Source organism: Acartia tonsa, chromosome 1 (genome assembly GCF_053477335.1).
Source record: "Acartia tonsa isolate MP-2025a chromosome 1, ASM5347733v1, whole genome shotgun sequence".
NCBI lineage: Eukaryota > Metazoa > Arthropoda > Copepoda > Calanoida > Acartiidae > Acartia > Acartia tonsa.
The window spans coordinates 43,331,711-43,345,056 of NC_137260.1; the positions used below are offsets into that span (position 1 = coordinate 43,331,711).

A 13,346-nucleotide genomic window follows, 5' to 3' on the forward strand; every position below is an offset into this window, starting at 1 on the left:
TAAGCCCCTTGTAAAGAAAAGATGCTTCTGGAAAATTTATATTTTTTTGTCAGCATTGTTTTTCTCATGAAAAATGCGGTAAATCATTTTCTCGTATTCATTCGAATCCGGTGGATAGGAACCGGTTCTCATCCATACGAAAAAACTATATCTAGCATCGTATTATATTTAGTTTTCTACGAATATAGAAATGTACAATCATAAGATTAAAACCAGTTTTTTTAGCCGGTGCCTCCGGCACCTTAGGGCTAAAAAAACTAGTTTTAATCTTATAATTGTACTTTCTATATCCGCGGAAAGCCGTTTATAATACGATACGAGAAATAACTATACTGGTACTAAAATGATAAAATTTATTTGCAAATGTAGCATATGCAAAAATCGTAGTAAGATAAATTTAATAATTTAGTTAAAATAATAATATATTAAGTTTCAGATATAAATAAAATGGTCCTATCTTCTTTGAAATTTAATTTTTACCTTTTCAATTTTATCCTTTAGAGCTTTGGATGCTCTGGTATCTGGAGCTGATACTGTTAGATGATCAGGAACAATACTAAACATTTTATTTATGCCAAAAAGATAGATAAAAATAATATTGAGTGGTATTTATACAATACATCCATGCCTTTTCAAGCAAAAGTTTAAGAATTTTCAAAAAAAAAAGTAGGTATAATCATAATATTTTTATTAATCAATCATCAAATTTGTTAATTCATTTCGTTGAATGAATAAAAAATTCGTCGGTTTCCCTCAGTGTGCCTAGTCGAGCACAGTGCACACCCATTATTTTAATATAAATTGAAAGTAAAATGTTTTTGATTGACAGGATGTGTTAGGTTCTTATTTGCCCCGCAAGGGTTAGATATGAAAAAAACTAACTCCTATCCTTATTTTCAATTTATTTAATGAATAGTATAAATATTCAGTTCATGATAGGAACTTAGAGGGAAAGCACCAAATATTCTAAATCTATTATTTTCTGGTTTTAAACAGCTAACAGGGTATACCTGGGAAGATGTTTAGGTGGAGCTCGACTGAACAATGGCATCCAGTGGCCAGGATTGTTTATGTCCCACCTAAAATTTTGAGTGGGTTTATTTTAAATTCTCAAAAAAAACGAGGTTGCATAGTGCTATACTTCACAAACAAGAACTAACTTTTTCTGTAGAGTATATGTATATTTCGCTTTATTCAATTCTAATCATTTGAGAGTTTTTGTACAACTGATATAAAGAAAAGGATTGTAACAAATTTGTGTGTAATATGCTATTTGTTTGTCAAAAATTAAAAAGATTAATGAAATAAGGATGACAACATCCATAAAAGCGAAGCTCCAAAATCAGAAGGTATAACAAATGAACATTAACTCTTTTAGAATTTCGGAACTTAATAAGCAGAACATTAATTTGTAAGTCTAAGCAAAAATTTTTGTTACAAATTAAAAAGATTAATAAAAAAGTAAATGTAATTGAAGTTAAGCTGTTTATTATTTTCGCTACTAGCCTTTAGGGGCATCTTCAAGTTGAAAATAAAATAGATAAGGAACCACCCAGGTATCAAATAAATTTATAATGAGCCAAATCCGTTAAAATTTATTAGGCTAGCCTAGGAATTATTGGTATTATCCTCTTAGAAATTTTTTTTTCAATATCAGCGAACTATGAACTCTGGCCGCAGCGCTCGGCTTCCTAGCCTGCCTATCCGCAGCGCTCGGCTCCCTAGCCTGCCTAGCCCCAGCGCTCGGCTCCCTAGCCTAAAACCTAACCTAACCTAAAATAGTTGTTCGTCGGTAGTCGGGGGGGAATGAAAAAAAATTTTCTAAGAGGATAACGCCGAATTATCTTAGCCTTACATAGATTTACAGGAAAATGTAAGACTTAGAAAACCCTAACTAATTATAAGAGTTTATTAAAATTACTAGAATACTTACTTTAATCTTTGAGGGTGCTCAGAAATCTGCATGTTAGCCCAGATATTTGATTGGTTGGCCAGTAACCAAACACTTTGCAGAGGCAGAAAGGTTTCAGTTGTTGAGAAATGTTCACTATTAATTTTCAATTAATAAATGTTTAAGTATAGATGTATAAACCAGACAACTACCTGGCCCAAGTTGTAGGGACCTTTTTTGTTAGCTAGCAAATTGCTCTCTGCTAATTTGTAGAGACTTTGCTGCGTTTATATTTCTGACACTGTTTGCTTATATTCAAAGACCCAATTGAAAGTCGGCACGTGTCCCCTCTATTATTTTACTGTTGATGTTCAATTAAAAGTGAATGCTAAAGTAATTGGAGGTCCATGCATTTTCTCTTTGCTGAACAAGAACCCCTCTTAGAAAAAAAACACAGCTAGTTTACATTAGTCAGATTAAAAACTAAATTTTTGAGAAGCTAATTTTCTTTTTGTTAAAGTTAATTTCCTTGAAAATATAAGATAAAGGTTAAGAATAAATTGTAAATAAAGATTTATGTTACAGATTAAAGTAGTTTCTGTATTATCTTTTACAAAAAAAATCTGAATTTGAAAAAGTTAATTTAAACAAATTGAAAAAGCTTTACAAAGTGTCTCAAAAAATCATACATGTGACTTCATAAAAATGAGGGATGAGAGAAGAAGGGGCCAAGAAACCACCTAAAAAAGAGATGGATAATCCCTCATTTTTATGACGTCAAATGGCTGATTTTTTAGACACTTGAAAAAGCTCCAAATTGAATTGATTGAAGATTCCTGGTAACAGGATTCCAGAGCCAATGTTCTCCAGAATCTTCTACAGTCAACACATACGCAGTATCTCCTTCTGGTATACCTGGATAATAACATAATTATTAGAATATTGTCCATAATCATTGCAATACCACAAAGACACCTATTACATAATAAACAAACACTTTAGATTCGAAAACGCCATCATTGAAGCTTTTTATATTGCCTATAAAAAACTAATGGCTTTTTATTGGTCAATAAAAATGTATACTGGCCTGTCATTGGTGATTTAGTCTGTGTTTTGGCCTATCATTTGTCATTCATATTGTAAGACGTCATCTTTTATAGGAACTATAAAGAGCATCAATTGACTTTTATTGAGAGCATGAAAATGCGGTGTAAGATCCAAGTAATAATACATCCATTAATTTACCTTTTCCCAACAGAAGGAAGCAAGTCTTGCCCATTCCAAGGAAGTAATTAGTGAGGAGTACCGCATGTTCCACTTCCGACCCCAACATCATATTGAGAAAGTGCTCACTAGATGGCCAGATACTTCCCAGTCCTGGGAATAGCGCATTTGCTGGAGTATAGGGGATAAGGCTGACAAACCAGGCGACGTTCTCAGCAGGCGTGTTGGTGGTCTCGTCCTGGCTGCTGTTGCTGCTGCTGCTAGCAGCTACAACTTCTGGCGGCGGGTTTAGCTTACCAAGATACCTTAATAGATGTGAATCAGTTGCTTACTTTTTAAAGACAAATTAAACATTAATTTTGTTTCCTTTTAGGATTAGGTCTTTCAGCTTATACACCGCCTTTTTTCCCCCTACTTTGCGCGACCTAACATTATACACTTTTGTCTCTATGTACTTTTTCATTACTTACAACGTTTTTCTAATATTTTTTAATACCCGAATCTTTTTATTGTTCTTCGCAAGTGGATGTATGGATGTGTTGAGTCAAACTAAAAAGTCAAGATGTTTTACCTGGTCATGAGTAAAGATCTGCCATTTACATCAGTCACCAGAGGATTGAAAGCTCTTTGCGGATAAGAGGATGATAAGGCTCGACTCCATCTAACACAAGATTACTTTTTTGAATTGGGGTAAAAAAATAGACATATAAAATTTTAGCTGAAAGTTTCAAGAAGATTATGTAAGGGACAAAAAAATGTACTACAATCAATATTTGATAAAAGACCTTAATTTTCTAGCCAACGAATGAGTGAAAATATTTATATAACTCTGGGAAGCAGTATACTTTACTGTCTAATGTCCTCTCCCTCCATTTATCCTAACTACCTTTCACAAATCTCTACAATATCCTCCTCCTCTTCGCACTCCAGCTTCTCTCTGATTGGCTCCGGCACATTCAGGGCGGGCTCCAGGGTCAGGTAGATGTTCAGGTAGGTGGCACACTTGTCTGATACACCAGTATCCCTCGGGGTTCCAGGTCTCCATCCTAAACGATTTATAATAGTCAGGTAGAAGTCAAGGTAGGTAGCACACTTGTCTGATACTCCAGTATCCCTCGGGGTTCCAGGTCTCCATCCTAAAGATGAAATAAGTGTCAGGTAGATGTCAAGGTAGGTAGCACACTTGAATGATACTCCAGTATCCCGTGGGGTTCCAGGTCTCCATCCTAAATATTGTATAATAGTCAGGTAGATGTTCAGGTATGTGTCACACTTGTCTGATACACAAGTATCCCTTGGGGTTCCAGGTATAAGATATATAAGAGACAGGTAGATGTTAAGGTAGGTGGCACACTTGTCTGATACACCAGTATCCCTTGGGGTCCAGGTCTACATCCTAAACATGATATAAGTGTCAGGTAGATGTCCAGGTAGGTAGAACACTTGTCTGATACACCAGTATCCCTCGGGGCTCCAGGTCTCTATCCTAAATATTGTATAATAGTCAGGTAGATGTTCAGGTAGGTGGCACACTTGTCTAATACACCAGTATCCCTCGGGTCTCCAGGTCTTCATCCTAAATATTATATAATAGTCAGTTAGAGTTTCTAGTAGGTAGAATACTTGTCTGATACACCAGCATCCCTCGGGTTTCCAGGTCTTCATCCTAAATATTGTATAATAGTCAGGTAGATGTTCCGGTATGTGGCACACTTGTCTGATACACCAGTATAACTCGGGGTTCCAGGTCTCCATCCTAAATATTGTGTAATAGTCAGGTAGATGTTCAGGTATGTGGCACACTTGTCTGATACTCTAGTATCCCTCGGGGCTCCAGGTCTACATCCTAAACATGATATAAGTGTCACGTAGTTGTCCAGGTAGGTAGAACACTTGTCTGATACACCAGTATCTCTCGGAGTTCCAGGTCTCCATCCTAAACAATGTATAATAGTCAGGTAGAGTTTCAGGTAGGTAGAACACTTGTCTGATACACCAGTATCCCTCGGTGCTCCTGGTCTCTATCCTAAACATGATTTTAAATTATAGAATACTTATAGAAAAACTATGATTTTGATATCATTCAGTTTGTGTTGGAATGTATTTCTTGTATTCCCTGGCAAGTCCGAACCCATTAATTCCCTTTTCCTTACACCAGAGAATGAGTGTGTAACGCGGCATTCCTAACTATCTCCGCGCGTCGCTTGTAAACAAACAAAAAAGACGCGCACTTTTCCTTTGATGATTCCCATGTGAGGAGCTACGTGAATGAAAATAATGTATTGGTTGAATATACATGCGCTCTAATCCGTGGAAGATCTCAAATAAGCCTTCCTGCTTAGTTTGACATCATATGTGGTAAGAATTTATCTTTTAATTCTTAATAATAAGCGTAGAATGGTACGAATTTATGAAGAAATTTAAATCATTAATTTTTCAACAAATAGACCATTTAACTGCTAAGTTTTATCATACGAATATTTTCCTTAATTTTATTGATCATTTGAATCTAAAATTATCAATTTCTGATGCGATTTAATATGTTTCGTGCCAATTTAAAGTTTTTTAGAAATTTTATATTTTTAATTAAATTGAAATCACGCAACCTCGATCTTACAAAAATAATAACCATTAATATTATGTAATTAATTCTTATATTTTTGTTTTAGACTTACTGTTTTCATGGTAATAAATACACATTCGTAAACTTCGCTATGTTGGTCATTCGGAGGGCTTGGAGATAAGATTTCGAGAACGGCTAGGCATGCGTTCCGAAACAATGAAAACAAGACAGAACAGATGCGGCTAAGAAAATATCTGTGAAGTTTTGTGAATGTGTTGGTTGTGATACCTTACCACACATTATTATAATCGTAATCAGTACAGTTAACTTTAGTGACAATCATGGGTCCTAAAAAGAATAAAGGCGCTCAATTGGGATTGCGGCTGCGCCCAGCCGTCGAGGCCCTAACCAGTGAACTAAGTAAAGTGATGAAGTTGGTCAGTGAATCTTCAGAGCTTGACGTTAGACATTTCACTAAGGAGTCAATCCTTGTCCATGACAAGTTCGAGACATTCGATAGCATCATGGTCGGTTTTAGCAAGCTTGGTGTGAGAATCCAAGAGCTTGAGGAGTTTAGTGACATTTATTCTGATATAGTTACTGTGCAAAAAGATTATAGTGCTCTGAAAGATGCTCTAGATGCTATAGAAGAGCTTAGTGACATTCAAAGTGTTGTTGATTTAGTTGGTGATAATTTGCCTGACCATAAGGCTGAACTATATGATCGATGTTTAAAGATTGTGAAAGTTATTAAAGGGTCATACTTTCTCTTACCTGAACCAATTATAAACACTTTGTCTGCCTTGATGAAACGGCTGGCTGAGGTTAAGCTTGAACCTGTGAAGCTGCCCACAACGACGGCGGGTGCCTCGACAGCATCGCCATTTGTGTCACCGTTTGGCACACCACAGTTCGGCACCGGTTCTATGTTCACGCCAGGATATATGAATCGTGTCGACGAACGCCTTCTTCCCAGCTTTGACGGCCAAGAGGCAGCCTACGTAAGTTTCAAGGACAATTTTAAAAAGCTTACCGTAGGACAGGACCCGTCATATTTACAGTTATTGTTGAGCAGTGAAAAGGTCTGTAAAAATAAAGAGTTGAGACTTCAGTTAATTCACATTCAATCGCATGAATCTCAATGGGCTTACCTTGATGCACGTTTTAAGTCCAAAACATGTCAGATGCTCTGCCTTTTCAACCAATGGGAGAAGAAGTCTAAACCATCGGACTCCAACCAGATTGTGACTGTGTTAGCAGAGTTTGGCGGTGCAGTTAGCCAGCTCGAGCAGCTGACTAAAGATGATGATGATGATGAGGTTACCACAAGCCAGTGGTTGACCGTGATCCTTCTGGAGATGTTATCCAAGAAGTTGCCACGTGATTTTCAAGATAAGCTCAACCTAGCGTTGGGCTCGATGGATACCCCAGATGTTCCTAAGCTGTTGAAAATTATAGAGGAACAGAGGGGCGCCATTTTGATGAGGTGCTCGACTGATGTAGACACCCCCTCCAAGAAGAAAGGTAATCCTGCGGCCGCAGCTACAGCCGTTGGTAAACCTGGGTCTCCTGCTAAGACCAAGAAGAAACAGCCTTGCCCGTCGGAAGGTTGTAATTCTGATCACCTGTTGTTCAAGTGCTCCAAGTTTAGGGATATGTCTGTTCCTGAACGTAAAATCTTCATCAAGAAGATAGGAGCCTGTTTGCTCTGCTTGCAAAAGGGGCATAGGGTTGCCGACTGTCCTAGAGCCGATAAACTTGGCAGCTGTACCATAGACAGCTGCAATCAACCCCATAATAGCTTGATTCATGAGACTGTGGCTGGACAAGTTGCGGCAGTTTATGAATCACAATTGTTTAGCAAGAACAATTTTATGCTGATGTTGCAGCAGCTCCCAGCATTGGCGGCTGACAAACGTCAAGTCACCGTCAATGCTATGTGGGACTCTGGAGCAAATCTGACGTTGATTTCTAGAAGTATTGCCAAGAAGTTAGAGTTGCCATCAACTGGTCGCACAGCTACTATTTCTCTGGCAGATGGAAAGAGCCAAGCATGTCCTACAGTCAAAATTTGTTTGGTTGACCGCAACCGGAATTCCCATATTCTGGAGGCGGCGGTAGTGCCCAGCATTGGTACTGAAGAAGGGTTGCGTTCTATTGATCCTGCAGCCGCCGCCGAAATTTTCAACATGAAGCCTGATAATTTTTCTATGGTCGATGGTAAGATTGATGTTCTTATCGGCCATCTAACACCAGCTATGTTCCCGTGTGCAGATAAAATGGTTGGTGATTCTAGACTGTACAGAAGCTTATTTGGTACAGGCTATTTAGTTGTGTCTGCAGACGGCAGGACTGTTACTAATCCTGTCGCTTGTAAAGCTGTTAAGTTGGAGGTCAGCAAGATGGAGTTCCTGAGTACAGAAAGTTTGGGGATACAGCCGCCATCAATGTGCAGCGGTTGTAAGAACTGCCGTCATTGCGCCGCCATTGCCGCCGGGCAGTCCGCCTTGGACGTGCGTAAGCGGCAGCTGATTGAAGAAGGTTTGACGTTGGATCTTGAGAACCGTATCTGGACGGCCTCATATCCTTACAAGCAGCCGCCAAGTGTGTTGTTTGATAATTCTGAGCAGGCGTACAAGATCTGCTTACGTGACTGGCAGAGGATGGTCAAAAAAGGTGAATATGACACCTTCTGCCAAGTGTTCCAAGAAGCTGTTTCTCGTGGAGTGTATACAAAAGCTTCGCCAGAAGATCTAGCTTATACTAAGCCCGTGTATTATTCGAGCCTAGTCTGCGCATATAAAGAGTCTATTTCCACGCCGTTGAGGATATGCGCCAATTCTAGCCTCTGCTGCAAGGGGCTAAGCCTCAATAGTATTATGATGGACGGGCCAGTTCCATTATATACCCTGATGCACAATCTTATTCGGTTCAGAAGTTACAAGTGTGCATTTGTGGCTGACATTCAGAAGTTCTACAATTCATTGTTAGCTACCTATGAAGATTCTCAGCTGAAACGTGTTTTTTTCGCTGATACAGTTGATGGAGAGCCGGAGGTTTATCTCACCAAAACCATCAACTTTGGTGAAGCCTTGGCTGGCGATATGGCCGTGACCGCCCTCAGACTCACTGGTGTATTTTTGGTGGACGTTCCCAGCAGGATGTTCAAGATGTTTATGGATCTGAGAAGATTAGAGGTTCTGATGTTGTAGCCCAGCAAGATGTGTGGAGAGATGTTCAGCAACCACTCAGATCTGAATTTGTTTTGTATCAAGATCCTCCTTCGGTCAAATTGGAGACTTGTACTTACGTGGATGACTGTTTGAGCGGTCATAACAGTAAACCTGAAGCTGTCCAGCTGGTCCAAGAGCTGGAAGATATGATTGCACCTGGAAATTTCAGATTTAAATCTGTTGTTTATTCTGGAGATGATGTTGACAGTGTGAAAGTTTTGGGCCTTGTTTGGGACCCTAAACAGGATAAGTTGTTCCTACCTGTCAGAGCCAACCACGGCGAGAAGATTAAGGGTAGAAAGCTACTAGAGGACCTGGATCTGGAGGATCTCTGGAGAAGTCTACCTGAGTTGATAACTAAACGAGAAGTTTGGAGAATTGTGCAACAATTGTATGACCCAATGGGTCTAGCAGCGCCATTGCTGCTTAAATCCAAGCTTTGTCTGCGCTCAGTTTGCATACATGGATGCAACTGGGATGATGTCATACCTGGAGAGTTGAGGTCGGAGCTCGTGAGCAGCCTCCAGGACCGTGCGGCACTTGGAAATGTGTCGTTCAGACGTTCGATGGTTCCTGATAAGCCGTTGGGGCTTCCAATGGTTGTTGGTTTCTGTGATGCATCAAACCAGGCCTATGCAGCCATCACCTACCTGAGATGGCCAGTTCCTGGAGGATTTGATGTAGTTTTGTGTTGCGCCAAGTCACGTGTCGCACCAGTGAAGATAGAGTCTATACCAAGGTTAGAAATGCTTAGTTGTCTAATTTTGGCAAGGCTTGTGGATACAGTTGTCAGAGCTCTACCTTTCAACATTTCTGGCAAAGTATTTTTTAGTGATAGCAGCTGTGCCCTGGCTCAGCTATCCAGTGACAGTGTTATGCTAAATGTTTTCAACAGTCATCGTGTTTCCGAGATACAACAGTTGACGAGCCCTGAAGATTGGAGATGGGTTCCAACCCAACACAACATCGCCGATCTGGCGACGCGTGGTTTGTGTACGATTGAGGATGTACAACCTGGATCTACATACCAGGAAGGTCCAAGCTGGTTGCGCCTGGAACAGGACCAGTGGCCCGTTAAGACGGCGGGTGAGGTAAATGCATCCATTCCCGAGAGCGAGCTAAATCCCAAGATGGCGAAGCTCAAGGTAATGTTCACACAGGTGGTGGACAATGATTTCTGGAGGTCCCTGGCAAGAAGGACCTACAGGCAGGCAAGGAGGACTGTGGCCGCAGTTCTTAAGGCTGCCAACTGCTTTAAAATGTTGCTTGTCAAGAAACGTGGTGTTGCAACAAATGAGGATGGTGTTAGCAACAATGATAGTTCTAGGTATTATGAGAACTATACTTTCACAAACACATACATGGATTCTGTTTGTGACCTGTTTTTGACATCCTTCAACCAAGAGAAGGAGATGACCATGGACGCCGAGGGGAAATTCGACTCCCTTCAACCCTATCATCACAAGGTCCAGGTTTGTTGGCCCATAGTGGGTCATGATGGATGTTTTCCTCTTAGGTCATTCACAATATTGAAAATGGCCGGAAGAGGAGATGAAGCCCTTGAGGCCGCAGCTGGAGGCCCCAGGAAAGTTATGAAGGACAGCCCAGGTGTTGTCTTGCTCAGCCGCCACAACAGGCTGGCGAAGCTCATCCTTCAACAGTCTCACGATGAATTGGGACATGGAGGACATCGTAAAACATTGGCGCAAAGCCGAAGGTATGCTTGGATCACACATGGCCGCATGGAGGCTATGAAAGTGGTCAAAAATTGTGCTGCATGTTCCATTGAATATGCCAAGCGTTCGAGTCCCGCAATGGCTAATATTCTGCCAGACCGTGTTGAACCCTCAGTGCCCTTCCAAGAGGTGCATATGGACCTTGCGGGGCCGATAGAAGTTGTGAAGCCTGGCGTTGGCACCAGGAGTTCCAAGACCAAGTACAAAGTCTGGTTGTTGATTGTGGCCTGTAGATTCACACAGGCTGTGTTTGTTGACGTGTTGACCGATTATTCAACTGAAGCCGTGCTGGTCGGCTTGAGAAAACTTCAGGCGTTTTACAATATGCCTAGAAGGGTTACTACAGATAGAGGCACCAATATGGCTGGTGCCAAGCGCATTTTAGATGAACTTTTGAAGGATACCAGGATGCATTTTGAATGGCATCTTGTGCCCACTGCAGCACACTCGTTCGTAGGTACTGTGGAGAGGCAGGTTGGGCTGGTCAAGCGTGTGTTGAACAAGAAGTTGGCTGGTGCTACTGTAACCTTCAATGATTTATTGGTGTTGTGTGCTGAGACTGCCAGAGTCTTGAATTCAAAACCATTGACGTATGCCGCCCAAGGAGATGACGTCAATTGCTGGAGAATAATTTCACCTGCTGATCTGTTAGGCGGCAGGACAAATGATGCAATCTGCACCTTCGAAACAGGTTGCAAGGAGCCCATTACCAGGAGGCTGGAGAACTTGGAGGAGTTGACCCGTCAGTTCCATCAGGTGTACAAGGAGCAGCTCATGCCTGAGCTACTCAAGTCCGTCAAGTGGCGCCGCAACGAGGTGCTGCTCGAGCCGGGAGACGTGGTGCTGATCGACGATAGCACAAGTTTGATGAAGAAGTTCAGATTGGGACGTGTAGAACAAGTGCGTCCAGGTGGAAGGACCGTGGTTTGCAAGTATAAATTATCAGATGACGCAGCCGCCACGAGTAACGAGACTTCCGCAAGACGTCTGCTCAAGATCAATCTACCCAAAGTTTAGTATAAGTATCGTTCTTGTTTAACTTTGAATTTTATTTTTACGGTAGATTTATCAGATATTTTTTTCGAAAGACAAAAAACGCAATTTTTGACACAATTTCGTTTAAACTTTCAAATCGACGCAAGATTTTTTTCATTTGAAATGCAAACTTAAGTTTTTTATACGTTTACGCAAGTTTTTTCAATGATTTAAGTCTTTCCGGGACCAGGGATTTTTTTCGCGGAAATTTTCCTAGGTACCTACGCAAATACGAACATTTTTATCCTTGTTGGATTGAAACTTAATATGATAAGAAATTAACACAATGAGATTTGTACATCATTTAAATATTTCTTTAAGATTTATTATAATCACATAAATAATTTAATATTACATGCATATTAAAATTATTACTATTTACCTTTTAACCGATGTACCTAAAGAAAAAATGCAGATTTTTTTTCGCCTTGAATTAAGTAGATTCTTTGAGTTTCGAAGATTTAAGCTTAATAAGACCGCTCTACGGTGTATCTTAGCTCTGTTTCCTCGGCCAGACATACCGCAGAACGGCAAAACTAAAGCATAAGATAATTCTTTATTTCGATTGCTTTGATTGATGATTTTAAAGTTTCTTTGAATTTTTTCATGATTCTTTTTTATTTTAATTTGATTTTAACATCACTAATTATGTTTATTTTCAGTTGATGCAGCCCTGCGCCAGAAATCCTGTTGGAAATTATGCAGTATCAAAAATTGTGATGGAAAGACATAACGTCCGACAGGATAGCTAGAACATGGCAATTATTTATATTTGATGGATTTGTTAGTTTGTATCTTGAGGGATTCATTCTAACTGAGGCCCCAAATTGCCTTAATTATGACTGTTTGAATACGTATAAGTTGCTTTCTTTTTAAAACAGAGAGAAATTGCAAACTCAGCATTTAGAGAAGTTCTTTTCTTATATTGAGCTTTTGTTTTATTTTGGTAAATTTAATTTGCATATTTCAATTGCAATTTTATTTTACGCAATTTTGATTCACGAAGATTTAAAATTATGAAATTTTAATTTTCCGATGTTTGATGATTTTTTTTACAGTCATATTTTATTTAGATTTAAGTATCTATTTTATTAAAACATGTTTAGATTTAAGGATCTTACCTATCTTATCTGAAAAATGTTTAGATGTAAGCAAGTATTTTTCCGTTGGAGAGAAATTCTAATTATTGAGAAGTTTTTTTTATGAAATTTTACTTTTCTTTTCTAGCAAAAAGATTTAGTAGAAGAAATGTCATTATTTAATCTTTCTTTCTTTTGATGAAAAAAGTTTGAGTTGATTATTTAATTATTGATGCGATTTTTAATATAAAAATCATTTGCCTGTTTATTATGTAGGTACCTAATCAAAGTTTAGGTACTGTTGATTATTAATTCATGTATTCGCAATTACATGGTCTGTAATTCTAATTTTATTGAGATTATGAGGCCATGATATAATGAGATGTGTGAGTGGTAAATGTGCATTTCATGAATGTTGAATGCTTTTCCCATTCCTTATTCCTATCCTTATGTGGTAGTGGAGTCGGTTTGAGTTATTGTGGTGTTCGTAAGTTACCATAATTAATTTTAGGCCTGTTGGCCATGCCATTTTAAACTCTTGTAATTTATGCGTTATGAGATTGTGATTTTGTGGACACTGTCTGC

The 13,346-nt window shown here is 39.3% G+C and overlaps 1 protein-coding gene across 1 annotated transcript in view; it reads right to left on the minus strand.

Moving 5' to 3' along the window:
* Window positions 1-13,346, minus strand: part of Cc2d2a (Coiled-coil and C2 domain containing 2A) — a 45,309-nt gene that overhangs the window by 4,866 nt on the left and 27,097 nt on the right. Inside the window, exons 31-37 of the mRNA XM_080171163.1 lie at window positions 4,002-4,161; window positions 3,687-3,776; window positions 3,137-3,420; window positions 2,728-2,806; window positions 1,934-2,047; window positions 1,011-1,079; window positions 481-556 (exon numbers count right to left, since the gene is read on the minus strand). Of these exons, the coding sequence (XP_080027289.1) occupies window positions 481-556; window positions 1,011-1,079; window positions 1,934-2,047; window positions 2,728-2,806; window positions 3,137-3,420; window positions 3,687-3,776; window positions 4,002-4,161 (872 nt within the window). The remainder of the gene's footprint in view (window positions 1-480; window positions 557-1,010; window positions 1,080-1,933; window positions 2,048-2,727; window positions 2,807-3,136; window positions 3,421-3,686; window positions 3,777-4,001; window positions 4,162-13,346) is intronic.